A 14,790-nucleotide genomic window follows, 5' to 3' on the forward strand; every position below is an offset into this window, starting at 1 on the left:
GCTCCAAGGAGATTATGTTGAAAAATAAAAAAAAATTTACCCAAAAAAAATTGTTTTTATACTTCATTCTAAGGACTTATTGAACTACCCTCGTATCTTGTTGAAAATCCAATATTTTTAATTGAAATGTTGGGAATTTAAAACGTTTTAAATTGAATTCAATGTATTGCCCACATTCATTTGGCTTAAACGAATATAATTTCTCATTTTCATGAAAAATAGCCTTATTTCCTTAAGGCCATGTGACGAGTGGGTCACGTGACGAGATTTCTACCTTACCGCCACACTAAGAAAGATGGGCCTGGTCCTAAATTTTACTAATTATGAAAAAAGGAAAAAAAAATTATTTACAACAAAAAACTTTTTTCATGATTACACAAATTTAGGACCATTTAGGATCATGCTTACTTCTTCTTGATTAGTATTCCAAATTTTCAACTCGATGTGGCGTTTCAGGTGAATATAAGTTGGGAAATAAAAAAAGTGGCGATAATGTAGGAATCTGGTCACGTGACCTACTCATCACTATTTCTACACATTTAAATATTTACAAGGAATGACCAAAGATTATTTATAATAAATTCGAAAAATCCGAGTACATATTCTGAGTCAATTGTTTAAAAAAAAAGGCGAAATACTTGAATGGCTTCATTAATGAAAAATTATCCGTGTAAAAATTTTGGAATAGCTAGAGAAATGTCCTAAATGCACCTAGGGAAGGTCAGGGAATTTTTTCCCAGAATTTGAGTAGACAACCCAGGATTTGGCAAGTCGCTACACTGTAAAAAAATTGATTGAATTTTACGTCTCTGGTGGATGTAAATAAAAGGAACCTCATGTATCGGAGTAACTTTACGAATCTGTTGTGATATTCCAATTCGGCCGATAATTTTACACGCGAAAATGTAAAATTCATTATGTGAAAGAATAAAATAAAATTGATCAGGGCGACAGATTTCGAACACTCGAAAGCTCAAACTTCGTACAATTTCATGGAGATTGAAGAAACACAAACCGGACACGTTACCACTTACCTAAAACACATAAGATACTATGGATATTTTTTATTTAAATATTCTGTAACAAAAATATGAAATATACGTTTTGAATAATCGCATTTTTTCCGTTCCAATAGCAGAAAATGTAAAAGGCAAAATAGGAATAGCTCGAATTCGGTCTATTTTTGTGTAAAATCTGTCAAAAAAGTTGAACATAGCTGTCGATTTCCTTGCATTACAAATAAAAATGCTCAAAAATTGAAGGATGAAGGCATCGATAAACAAAGAACACGAGACACGCGACTGAATTTTCCCTTCTGAATCTAAAGTTCGTACGCGGGAATGTGTAATTTTATTTTTATCCAGTGTGTAATATTACACTGCTGTTCGAGGATCCTTTTATTTACATCGCTAGAGGATGTAATTTTACATACTTTTGTAAAATCACACAGTGAAGTGTGTGATATTTACAATGATACAATATTTAATTTTCCGAAACTTTGTAATTTTACACAAATCTTTTTTTACAGTGTAATATTGTCGTGTTTCTGATTTACAGACCGTCCAACGTTTATGCTCGAGCTTCGCAAAACTGCCGCTGCCTTGTCAGCGTTGCAATCTCGAGTAATGGAAGCTCGAGAGCAACAACAAAATCTCGTGGCAAGTGCAATTCAACGTTTAAAATGGGCAGCCGGTGCAAATCCCGCACTTGGCGAAGTGATGTCCGCCTTTGACAATGCCGTTCTAACGTCCTGCGAAAAGCTAACACGACAGCACAATTTGGCCGCGATGGTGGTGAACACCTGCAATTCGATATTGCACTACGAGGCCTTGCGCACCCGAACATCCGAGAGTGTCACAAATGACGCAAACTTTATCAAGCTTGTCAGACACTGGGAGGAGAGTTGCAAGCTGACCATGAATTTAACAATAACCGTTACAGCGATTGAGGAGAGTTTGGTGGAATTGCTCAAGCTGGAAAACACTGTTGATGCGAATTGGCTGAGGCAAGCCGAGCAGCTCATTTCCGACGCAATAGTCGAGACCCAGAAGAAGTTGCAGGAGAAGCAGGATGCTCTGGTCAGCACACACGAGTGTCTGCGCGAGCAAGTGGCCAATTTGCAGAATGTCCTTGCCGAGCATCATCGACTGATGAGTGATGTACGTGTCCTGCTCAGGACAATGGTGAAACAGGAGAATATTGTCGGCTTGCAGGAATTTTTAGCCACCTATCGTGCATTCACGGAGAGTATTTCGGCGGTGGTGAAGGAACTGGAGTCGGACAATCTCGAGCCGATACGAGCTGTCGCTGTGAAAGGTGAACTGGAGACTCTGGCGATCAACATGCCGGCATTGTACGAGGAGCTTCTCGAGTTCTCGAACGAGGAGAATCTGACGACGAAAATGTTGGACTGGGAGTCGAGGAAGACTCAGCTCATCAGGCAGGAGAGTGTATGTCTGAGCCCCAGGAAGGGAATTCCATTGGTCAGAGATCCGACCACGGGCAAAGGTATTTAGCACTTTTTTTTTATTTTGTTGTTGTTGTTGTTGTTGTTGTTTTAACAATTTATTCTATTTTTGACCGGGTTTTAATTCCTAATGTTTCAAGTGAAACTAATAAATAACACTGTTAGATTTTCAGTCGAAGGAAATTAGTTTACAAGAATAAAGGAATTTTTAACAAAAGATTTGCGTTTATAAACAAAAAAAAATTAAATTAAAAATTCAACTGCAATTATCTTGAAATTTTCTTTCTTTCTTTTTTTTTTTCAACTATTTGGTGGAGTTCTTAAATTTCCGAGAATTTAAAGAATTTATGATTTTTAACAATATTTTTATTGTTCAGGTTATATGAACGGTTGAATATAAATTATTTCAAATCATTAATATTCAAATACCAGCATTTTAATCTTATGATATTTTTTACCATAGAATATTTTATAGGCGGAATAAAACAGTGTTTCATATACAAATTAAAAATTTTCAAATGTATAAATTTATTTCGAAATAAAAAAAAAAACAGTGTTTTCTACTTTAAAAGATAACTCTTTAATAAAATACTTGAATTTTTAACATAATAGTCGAATATTCAACCTAAAAAGACAAATTGCCAATGAAAAAGTGTCATAGTTTATATTTTAATAAAAAAAGAATGAAATTTATACAACAAAGAATATAATTTAAAAAACGTATTTCCTATAAATAAAGTTTGTTAACTCAAAAAATAAATAAAAGTTGATCTAAATTATTAATTCTTCAAACAACAAGACAAATTTTCTTTACAGAAATTCAATTTTCAGTCATCACAGAGTGTCAACTATTCACCTATTGTCACCTATTTTCAATTTTGTCACCTATTGTTGCCTATTTTATAAATGTTTAGGGTTTTTTCTCCAATTTTGTCACCTTTTGTTCCAGTTGAAAAAGTACAATTTTATTCCAAATGATCGAATTTTTAAAAACAAAATAGATTAAACTTGAATCAGGCAGAGTTGAAGTTTCAAACATAATTTTTAATTTGAAAAAATGGATATTTTACAATATTCGGTTGAAATTTTGATTGAAAAGATTAATATTTAAGAAAATATTGGAATATAAATTAATTCTCAAATAATTTTTTTAGTCAAAGAGTGTTTTTTTTGTTTTTTTTTTTTTTTGTTAGCAAATAGTTGAATTTTCCACACAAAAATACCATTTTTTTAAGTAAAAGAGAATTTTCTATCCAAAAAGGATGAATTTTCGACAAAAAAAGGACTTTTCAATAAAACAGTTGAATTCAGATTAATTCCTTTTTTTTATAATTACTTTTAACAAAAAAAGTGACTTTTTAATAGACTTTTCAATAAAAATTATTAATTCTCAAACATAAAAGGTGAATTTTCAACAACTAAAAAAAAAGAAGATTTTTCTACCAAAGGCTGAATATTCAACAACAAAATATGAATATTCTACAAAAGTATAATTCTTTGACCAAAAACGATGACTTTGTCAAGAAATCGTTGAATTTTCAAAAAAGTATGTTTTTAAGTAAAACAGATAATTTCCTAAACAAAAATACAATTATAGACTTTTTAAATAAAATTAAATATGAATTTACAATTTAAAAAAAAATGAATTTTCTACCAACCAATATAATTTCTCGATGAAAAACGATTACTGTTTAACAAAAGACTTTAAATTTTAACAAAAGCGTTAAATCTTTTCAAATTTCTTTTTTTTTCGGTAAAGATTCATAATTTAAGTTAGTTTATTTTTTTGGTTAAAAAATTCAATAAAAAATTGATTTTGTTGTAAAGTTTTTTTTTAAATGCAAATTCAAATATTTTGTTAAAAGAAAGTCAACTCATTAATTGTGAATAAACTTTTTTATTATTTCATGTTCTCGTTTTTAAAATTAAATTCTTTGATAGAGAATTAGGCTTTTTGGCTTGAAAATTCTACAAATTGGTATAAAATTAAACTGTTTTGTAGAAAATTCGTTTTTCTTTTTATTGAAAATTGATTCTAAATAAAAATGTATCTATTCCAATTTTGTTTAAAAATTTATATTTTTTGTTGAAAATTCAACAATTTAGTTAACATTTTTTTTTTCAATTTGACTGAAAAATTTTTCTTGATAAAAAATTATTTTTTTGGTAAAATGTCATCTCTTTTTGGTTAAAATACAACTTCTTAGTTAAAGATTAATCTATTTTGGTTAAGGATTAAGCGATTTTGTTGAAAGTTAAAAAATTTGGTATGAAATTCAACTATTTGTTACAAATTTCGACGTTTTTGTAGAAAATTCATTTTTATTCTTGTCGTTCTAATTGAAAATTACTTTTTCTCAATAGAAATTCACCCACTTATTTTTTTGGTTTAAAACTGAAATTTTATGGTTTAAAAATGCAGACTATTCATCTTTTATGCTTGAAAATTCAACAATTTGGTTAAAAAATTATGTGTTTTGTTGAAAATTCGTCTTTTTTTTTATAGAAAATCAATTTTTTTTGTCAAAATCAAGTCTTGTAGAAAATGTATACTTTTTGGTCAAATCTGTTTCTAATATTTAATTAAACTTTTGCTGTTGAAATATCAACTATAATATTTGTTGATACACATTAATCTTTTTTTTTGTTGGAAATTAAACAATTTGGTCAACATTTTTTTCATTCTTGACTGAAAATTTTTCTTGGTAAAAAATTAATTTTTTGGTAGAAATTTAATCTTTTTTTGGTTAAAAATACAACTTCTCAGTTGTTCTTTTTGATTGTTCTTCTTTATTGTTGTTTTTTAATTGAAAATTAATTTTTCTCAATAGAAATTCATCCACTTAATTTTTTGTTTAAAAAATGAATTTTTATTGTTAAAAAATATAGACTATTTATCTTTTTTACTTGAAAATTCAAAAAATTTGTTATAAAATTCAACTATTTGGTACAAAATTCAACTTTGTTGTAGAAAAACAATTTGTATTGTTGTTGTTTCAATTGAAAATTAATTTTTTTCAATAGATATGCATCTATTTAATTTTTTGTTTAAAAATTCAACTTTTTTGTAGAAAATTTATTTTTCGTTTTGTTTTTTGATTGAAAATTAATTTTTCTCAATATAAATTCATCCACTTAATTTTTCAGTTGAAAATTGAATTTTAATGGTTTAAAAATGCAGAATATTAATCTTTTTTGCTTGAAAATTCAACAATTTGGTAACGGATTTAATTATGTGGTAAAAAATTGAATGGTGCTGTGAAAAAATAGTTTTTTTTTTGTATTGAAAATAAGTTCTCAGTGGAAATGTAAATACTACATTGTCTTCTGGTTTATAACTAATTACAACTTGTTTTTTTTTTGTCTTATTCGACATTTTTTTATCACCTATTTGCCATCTATTTTAGAAAAAAATGTCACCTATTCACCTTTTTTTGACGACAACAGTTACTGTGATGACTGTATTTTCAAACCAAAATATGACTGTTCAACAAAAAATTAATTTTCAACGAAATTGATGCATTTTCACGCAAAAAAAGGAAATTTCAAACTAAAAAATTATTTTCTGCAACAAAAAAAAACGCGAAATTTAACTAAAAAGTATCAACCTTAAAAAATGGAAAAGTTACATTTTCTGTTAAATAATGAATTTTAAACGAAAAAAAAGTATTTTCCACTAAACAGTTAAATTTTCAACCAGATATAAGCCTTCAATAAAAAAATTTCACAATGTAGTTTGACTTTGACCCAAGTAGTTTAATTTTCAATTAAAAAAGATTAATTTTCAACAAGATAATTAAACTTTAACCAACAAGAAAACTTTTCAACTTAAAATATAAATTTTTAACAAAAAAAGTGATTTCTTAACAAAGCGATTCAACCGAATGTTTTAAAGAAATAAGTTGGATTATTAAGCAAAGAAGAACGATTTTTAACCAAAAAGTTGCATTTTCATACAAAAAATGAAATTTCTTCTATAACAGATGACGTTTTCAATCAAAAAAATAAATTTTCAAAAAAATAGTTGAATTTTCGGTTGAAAAAGATTTTAGTCGAGTTTTCACGATCAAACTGATTTTTTATAGAGAAATAAATTTTCTAAAAAAAAATTGAATTTTTAATCAAAAAGACAATTTTTTTCACCAAAAAGGATGCATTTTTAACAAAATAGTTAAATTCTCAACCAAATAGTTGCATTTTATCAAATAAAAATTTTCTCACTAATACAGATGAATTTGTAACAAAAAAAACTTTTTTTTCATAAGTGGAACTTTCATCCAGAAAATATTACCGTTCATTTTTCAACACGAATATATAAATTTTAAACAAAAAGTATAATAGCTTAATTTCTAACCAAACAGTTGCATTTTTATTAAAAAAAGATTTAATTTCTGTTAAAGCAGGTAAACTTTAAAATAAAAAAAAAATAAAAACTTTCAAAAAAATAGTTGAATTTCCAACCGAAAAGTTAACGAAAAAATTCAATTTTTTATTAATTAAAATAGATTCTGAAATTCTCGTAAATTCTCAGAGAATTTATTTCTCGGCAATATTCTCATTCTCGTTACCGTTCTGAAAGTAATATTACCGACTCAGAACTCTTAACTATTGGGAATGGTGGTCGACCATTATACCACCTGGTGCTGAAAACTGGAACTAGAAATAATAGGTACAATTTTAAAGATGTATTTTAATTTTTGCATAAAAATGTTTTTACGATTGTTTTGTGAACTTTAATACAATTACAGAATACTAAAAACAAATCTTCATCAAAAACAATTTGTTTTAGATATAATTTCCATCTTATACAGTGAAAAAACGCATTTTGTCAAAAAGGTTTAAAAAAAAACAATTATTTAATTATTTCATGTGCGTTTCAATGCATTGTAAGCTTAAATAAACTTGAATTAATGTATGTAGCGATAAATTTGATCCAGATTTATGCAAAGAATATGAATAATAGACGACTGGAATCGAAATACGAAATCTAACCTGACTTTTAGATCAGTGTTTTAAATAGTAAATATTTCATGTATAAGTTAACAAAAATTTACTTTGAGTTCCTTCTTGCTTCAAAATAAGTCTATTTCAGTTTAAAATTTGCTCGAAATCCCAATAAATAGTACAATAATTGTTTTTCTTTTTTTTTTAAGAAAAATTTTTCTGTCTAAAAATGTGTTTTTTCACTATATAAGATGTAAATTCCATCTACAACCTTTGGTTTCCGATAAACACTTATTTTTAGTATCCAATAAATAATTTAAAAGCCACAAAAAAATCGTTAAAACACTTCTATGCATCTTTAAAATCGTACCTATTCTTTCTAGTTCTTATTCTGATCACCATGTGGCGTATCACAGTTTAACCATTCGCAATTTTGGGGAAAATCGGTTCATTCTTTTTTGTTTATAATTTTTTAGTTATTCTATTTCTTTGGTTGAAAAATAACCTATTTGTTTAAAAAATTGTTTTTTCTTTTAATGTTTTCTGGGTGAAAATTATTATATTTTTAAACTGAAAATGTAACTATTATTCCAGTTAAATATTTAGAATTTTATTCGAAAATTCATCACTTTGTTTAAAATCTTAACTATTTTTTAAGTTATTTTTTGTTGTTGTTAAAAGTAATTTTTTAACTGATAATTTAAATTATTCCAATTGAAAATTCTATAGTTGTAATTGAAAATCCATCTGTTTGGTTAAACATTAATTTTTTCAACTTAAAATTTAATTATTTAAGCTTTGGTCTACAATTTATCTTTATTATTCAATTTTTGGTTAAAAAGTTCTGATTTTTAGTTTAAAATTAATGTTTTTTAGGATTCGTCTTTTTTTAAAAAAATTAATCTTCTTGAATGAAAAATTCATATTCTTGGTTCAAAATTTAACAGTTACAGTTGCCGATTCGTCATTTCAGTTGAAAATTTATTTTTTTAGTTAAAAATTTAATTATTCCAGTTTGAAGATTCCAAATTTAATTGAAAATTCATCACTTTAGTTGAAAATTGAACTATTTTGTGAAATTTGTCATTTTTTTTATTTTATCTTTTTTAGTTGAAAATTCAACTTTTGGGTTGAAAATTTTTTTGTTTGTAATTAATTTTATAACTTAATCATTTAATTATTTAGTCTTTGGTTAATAATGTATCTTTTTTAGTTGAAAATTCAACTATTTCGTTGAAAATTCGTATTTTTTAGTATAAAATTAATCTTTTCGGCAAAAATGTCATTTATTCTTTTTTGGGACTCATTTCAGGTAAAAATTCATTTTTCTGGTTTAAAATCCAACTATTAAAGTTAAATATTTAGAATTTTATTGGAAAATTCATCACTTTGTTTAAAAATCTCCAATTAAAAATTTATCTGTTTGGTTAAACATTAGTTTTTTTCAACTTAAAATTTAATTATTTAAGCTTTAGTTTTGAATTTATCTTTGGCAATATTTGTTTTTTAATTCTACTATTTCAGTTGAAGATTCATTGTTTTAATTGAAACTCTAATGTTTTGTTTAAATTAAATTAGTTTAATTAAAAATATTACTATTCCATTTTCATTAAAAAATGATTACTTTTTTAGTTGAAAATATTTTCATTTATAACCAAAACAGATTAAATTAAAAATTCAACAATTATCTTGAAATTTTCTTTCTTTTTTGAATAACTATTTTGTAGAAAATCGGTTCTTTTTTTTGGTCGTAATTTTTTAGTTATTCTATTTCTTTGGTTGAAAAATGAGCTATTTGATTAAAAAATTGTTATTTTTTTGTATTTTTTCTGGGTGAAAATTATTATTCTTTTGAAACTGGAAATGTAACTATTATTCCAGTTGAATATTCCATATTTTTAATAAAAAATTTATCTCTTTGGTTGAAAATGCATTGTTTGATTAAAAACACAATTATTCAATTGTTGGTTGATAAATTATCTTTTTTAGTTCAAAATTCGTCTGTTTTGGTAGAAATTAATCTTCCTGGTTGTAAATTAATCTTTTCGGCAAAGATGTCGTTTATTCTGGTTAGGGACACATTTCAGTTAAAAATTCATTTTTCTGGCTATTTCAGTTAAATATTTAGAATTTTATTCGAAAATTCATCACTTTGTTTAAAAATTTAACTATTTTTTAAATGTTCTTCCAATTGAAAATTCTATAATTGTAGTTAAAAATTCATCTGTCTGGTTAAACATTAATTTTTTCTACTGTTTTTGATTTTTTTACTTTTTTTTTTATTAAAAATTTAATGATTCAATTGTTAGTCCATTTTTTGTTAAAAATTGATCTTATTAAAAATTCAACAATTTGGATGAAAATGTGTCTTTTTTTAATTGAAAATGCAGCTATTTCGTTTTCTATTTTCAACTTAAAATATTAATCTTCAAGAAAAAAAAGATTTCTTAAGAAAGTGATTCAACCAAATTCTTTAAACAAAATAGTTGAATACTCAAGCAAAGAACATTTTTTAAACAAAAATTTCCATTTTTATAAAAAATTTAATTTCTACTAAATTTCTCATGATCAAAATATGAATTTGTTTATCAAAAAATTATTTTCTACGAAAAAAAATGAATTTTCAATAAAAAAAAAAGAATTTCCTCACCTAAAAAGGCTGAATTTTTAACAAAATTGTTGGATTCTCTACTAGGTAGTTGCATTTTTTTATCAAAAAATCTTAAATCATCTTAAGACGGATGAATTTTTATTTGAAAAAAAAAGATTAAAAAAATAGTTGAATTTTCGTCCAAAGAAGATTTCAGTTGACTTTTCAAGATCAGAATATGAATTTTCAATCAAACATTTACATTTTTGCCTAATAAAAATGAAAATTTGACTAAAACAAATAAATGTTTAAATCAAAAAGACACATTTTCAAAAAGGAGTTGAATTTTCATTTAAAAAGATTTTAATTAGCTTTTTAACACAAAAATAGAATTTTGTAATAAAAAGTATATTTTCTAGACATACTTTAATTTTCAACAAAATAGTTGTATTTTTTCCAAGAAAGATGCATTATTTATACTGAAATTTTTTTTCAAATTTAAAAAAAAAATAAAAAAATTTAGAACTAAAAATATCATTTGCAGGAGAAAGTTTGTAAAAATTTGCAAACATTGTGAAATCTTTGCGAAATATTTCAAATATTTTACAATAATTGATGATATTTTTTAAATGATTTAAATATTTGGAAAATCATTTAAATCTCGGCGAAGTATTTGAAATCTTTGGAAGTCATTCAAGTTTTTGTGAAATCTTTCTGAAATTTTTGTAAATCTTCAAACGATTTTTGAAAATTTGTGAAATTATTTAAATATTTGGGAAATCATTAATGCCTTTGTGAAATATGCGAAATATTTGATAATATTTGTCAAAATGATTGAAATCTTTTAAAAATCATTGAAGTCTTTGTGAAATCTTTTTAATCTATCCGAAATCTTCAAGACATCTTTTTAACCATTGGAAAATCATTTTAATCTTTTAATTTTAAATTTGTAAAATTATTGAAATCTTCGGGAAATCATTGATGTCTTTAAAATCTTAAAAATCTATGCTAAATTCTTGCGAAATATTTACAAACTTTTTATATCTTTGGGAAATCATTTAAATCTTTCTGAAATCCTTCAAAACCTTTGCTAATAAATCTTTGAAATTTAGGAAACATTTGGTAATTCTTGTAAAATTATTCAAATTGTTGGGATATGATTTTAATGTTTGTACAATCTTTGAAATCTATCGGAAATTTTTATGAAATAATTGAAGCCCTAATTAAATCTTTGAAATCTATCTGAAATCTTTGCGAAATATTTGAAATCTTTGTGAAATCTCTGAGAAATTATTGAAGTGTTTATGAAATCTTTGTAAATTTTTTCTGAAATCTTCAGAAGTATGTGAAATGTTGAAAATATGTTTGAATTATTTGGTAATTATTGTGAAATGATTCAAATCATTTGTAAAATCTTCGGCAATATTAATTTTATACCTGTATTTATTATCGGTTTATTATTTACTATTTATTATTCATTTATTAAAGAAAAATGCTCCGACGCTTCTGATTGTGGTCAAATTCAGACCACATCCAATAGTAATACAGTAGAACCTCGCTTATCCGAAGCCGCTTTATCCGAGTTCGCGATTATCCGAGGTTGAAGCAAAAATAGTTGACCCGTCTTATCCGAGCTACAGCGCAAGAGTAGTCCATATTATCCGAATCTTACGCATCATTCATACATATGCAGATGGGCAGTATTTCACAAAAATTTTATTTATGGTATTTGCAATACAAACTACATTCAAACAAAATACATTTGAAATAGCTCACGGGGAAAATACAATTAGCTGATGTAGTTCAGATACAACTACAAAATACATACAAGTATTTTGAAATATTATTTGAAATACATGTTAGAATTGTATTATGCAGTTGAGGTATTTTATGTCTTTTCTTGAAAATACTTTCTAATATCAGCATATAAAAATTAGATTAAAAATCCCTAATGTGTATAATAAGCATAGGAATTTTATTATCAAAGAGTGGGAGTACAAAAGAGGGACAACGAGAGGAGAGAATGTTGATGGTGTTGAGAGGAGGGGCGGTAAGTGGGACTTGGAGAGGGGTTGGAGAGAAAAGAGCGAAAATCAATTTGAGGGGGGGATTAAATACTACAATATGGCGCATAGCGCTGCGCATAACAATTGTGTGGCACATTAGGCTGCGCAGTAGAGTCCTCTAGTCTACAGAATTCCGCAGTAGAGTCCTCCAGTATATAGGACTGCACATTAGAGGTTAATAATGCGCAGAGCTGTTCAATAAATTCTGCAGTGCCTAGGGATGATGGACAGGCACGTGTAGTACACGCGTGTGCGCAGTAAAGGTCTACTTCATGTAGGAGTGCGCTGTAGATGTACACTGCAGTCAAGGTTGCGCATTCGAGACCTCCGATGTGTAGCGGTGCGCATTAGAGATACATGATTCGTACAGATGCGCAGTACAGTTTTCAAGTGTATATAGATGTGTCGTACCCTTATATGGTTCATTAAACTGCGCAGTAGATTTATGTGATTATTATGGCTGCACAGTAGAGTTAAGTGACATGTATGGATGCGCAGTGGATTTCTGTGATGCACATAACTGCGCATAAGGTTTCTGTGACGTGCATGGTTGCCCAGTAGTGTCCTCTGATGCGCACAACTTATGCGCAAACTGGAAGACTATTATGCGCAGCCCTAAACATGACATGGTTATAATGCGCAGACCTGCGCATCACATGACTTGACTACACTCCAACCGAGCATACGTAAACAGTACAATGGTGCGAATTGGTTTGTTTACAATGTTAATATTAATTATTTAATGTATTGAACATATAATAAACAACTAGCTTATATCACACATATTTAATATATGCGGGGATAATCCGCTGCATCTGTGTTTGCGTAAATGCCAACAAGATGAAAAAACTTTAAGTGCGAATTCACACCAGTGTACCGTTTGAGGGTTAAATAAAGATACATCATGGCGTAAGTAATATAAACTAGTTATAAGATTTCTTTCACTTTCAGTTTATTATATTGATACTCTCTTTTTATTTAAAATTTCATTTTATACGAGTTTCCCGATTATCCAAGTTGGGGCCGGTCCACAGTAGCTCGGATAAGCGAGGTTCTACTGTACCTGAACAATCTTATGGCACTATTTTTACAAATTTGTGACACGATTACACTATTATTGACCTCACAAAGTGAGTCCGAGGCCTGAATGTAATATAACTTGTCTGGTTGGAATTGAATAATTTTGTTTATTGTTTATTGTTTGCAGCTGTGCAAGAGAGGAATGCGTACGCCTTGAATGTGTGGCGACGCGTACGGATGAAACTGGAAGGTCGCGATCCGAACCCATCGCGCAAGTACACGACGGCCGAACAGGTGGAGTACGTGATCCGCGAGGCACAAAGCTCCGACAACCTGGCCCTTCTGTACGAAGGTTGGACTCCATGGGTCTGAGCGAACGGAAAGCGGCGCGAGCACGCCGTTGGTTTAACTCATATCTCACATGGTACTCGTACTCAATCCCGTGCCAACTACTGCCTCTTGTTGTCGTAGAGGCAATTGGCAATGGTAAATGGCAAATGGCAAATGGCAAACTACAGTCGGACTGGGTGCTAAAAAGCTTACTTCACCTACCTACCTGTCTAGGAGAAGAGCCGAAGAGCCACTATAAATACGGGTTAATTCAGGATTAACCGAGCTAGCTCCCAAGATGAAACAATGATACGCATCATCATTATCGTCATCATCATCTGATCACGAGCCGACCAAGCCGCTCTGACGAGGTAGCGATTCTATGATTATCTGAAATAAAACAAAAAAACAGCGAAAAAAAAACGAAAAAAACGAAAGAAAATAAAAAGAAAAGAAAAGAACGGTTGACGCGCAAGGAGAACCCTGTCTGCGTGCGTGCAGCTCTTTCATCTTGATAAGCGAACGCTTGAGAGTTCCCCTCACCAGCGATTTTGCGAACAGTGTGTAGTCAACATCGCCAGTATATCGCAAAATATTGTCAGTCGATCCATCCCGAGAATAATTATTATGCTCTAGCAATAACTCGAAACTACTTAGGAAATTCACACGCCTCGGCAACGTGCGAAAAATGTGAAGGAAGGAAAAAAAAATTGAAAAAAGAAAAAGAAATTTTATTTTAATTAAGCGGTGTGTTTCTTTTCAATCGATAAAATGATATGTTAATTGGATTCAAGATCCGATCGATACCTGTATGGTAAAAGCACCTTTCTTAGAGTGTCAAGTTGAAAAGAGCATGCGCGGAAAACAGAAGACAGGTTTCGTAATTGATACTCTCTGGTGTAGCATATTCTTTAGAATTATTTTGAAATCATTTTAATTTCTTCAGATTCACTTGAAATTCTTTGAATTCTTTTCAAATCATTTGAATTCCTTCTAATTTATTTCAATTCCTTTGAATTTGCTTAGATTCCTTCGGAATCATTTGTATTCCTTCGAAATCACTTGAATTCTTTCGAATTTAGTTGGAATTCCTTAACTTCAGTTGTATTCCATTGAATTCTTTTGCATCCCTTGGAATTTACTTGAATCCACTTCAATTTCTTTGAATTCAGTTGAATTTCTTGCTATCTCTTAAATTCCTTCGAATTTGCTTGGATTCCTTCTGACTCACTTGAATTCAGTTGAATTTCTTTACATTTAGTTTTCTTTGAGTTTATTTGAATTTCTTTGGATTCACTTGAATTCGTTTGAATTTCTACGAATTTAGTCGGATTAGTTTGAATTAAGTTATATTCTTTTGAAATCGGTTGAAT

The 14,790-nt window shown here is 28.4% G+C and overlaps 1 protein-coding gene across 2 annotated transcripts in view; it reads left to right on the top strand.

The window, feature by feature from the left end:
- The window catches only part of LOC117170576 (serine/threonine-protein kinase SMG1), a 94,456-nt gene extending 80,869 nt beyond the window's left edge, over positions 1–13,587 (top strand). The window contains exons 13-14 of one of the 2 annotated variants that reach the window (XM_033357414.1): positions 1,558–2,508; positions 13,275–13,459. In XM_033357414.1, the coding sequence (XP_033213305.1) occupies positions 1,558–2,508; positions 13,275–13,459 (1,136 nt within the window). Of the gene's footprint in view, positions 1–1,557; positions 2,509–13,274 lie in introns of both variants that reach the window. The other variant, XM_033357415.1, reaches the window with a different exon arrangement.
- Positions 13,588–14,790: the final 1,203 nt, after the last annotated feature.

The sequence above is a fragment of the Belonocnema kinseyi genome, chromosome 4, assembly GCF_010883055.1.
Source record: "Belonocnema kinseyi isolate 2016_QV_RU_SX_M_011 chromosome 4, B_treatae_v1, whole genome shotgun sequence".
In the NCBI taxonomy this organism is placed as follows: domain Eukaryota; kingdom Metazoa; phylum Arthropoda; class Insecta; order Hymenoptera; family Cynipidae; genus Belonocnema; species Belonocnema kinseyi.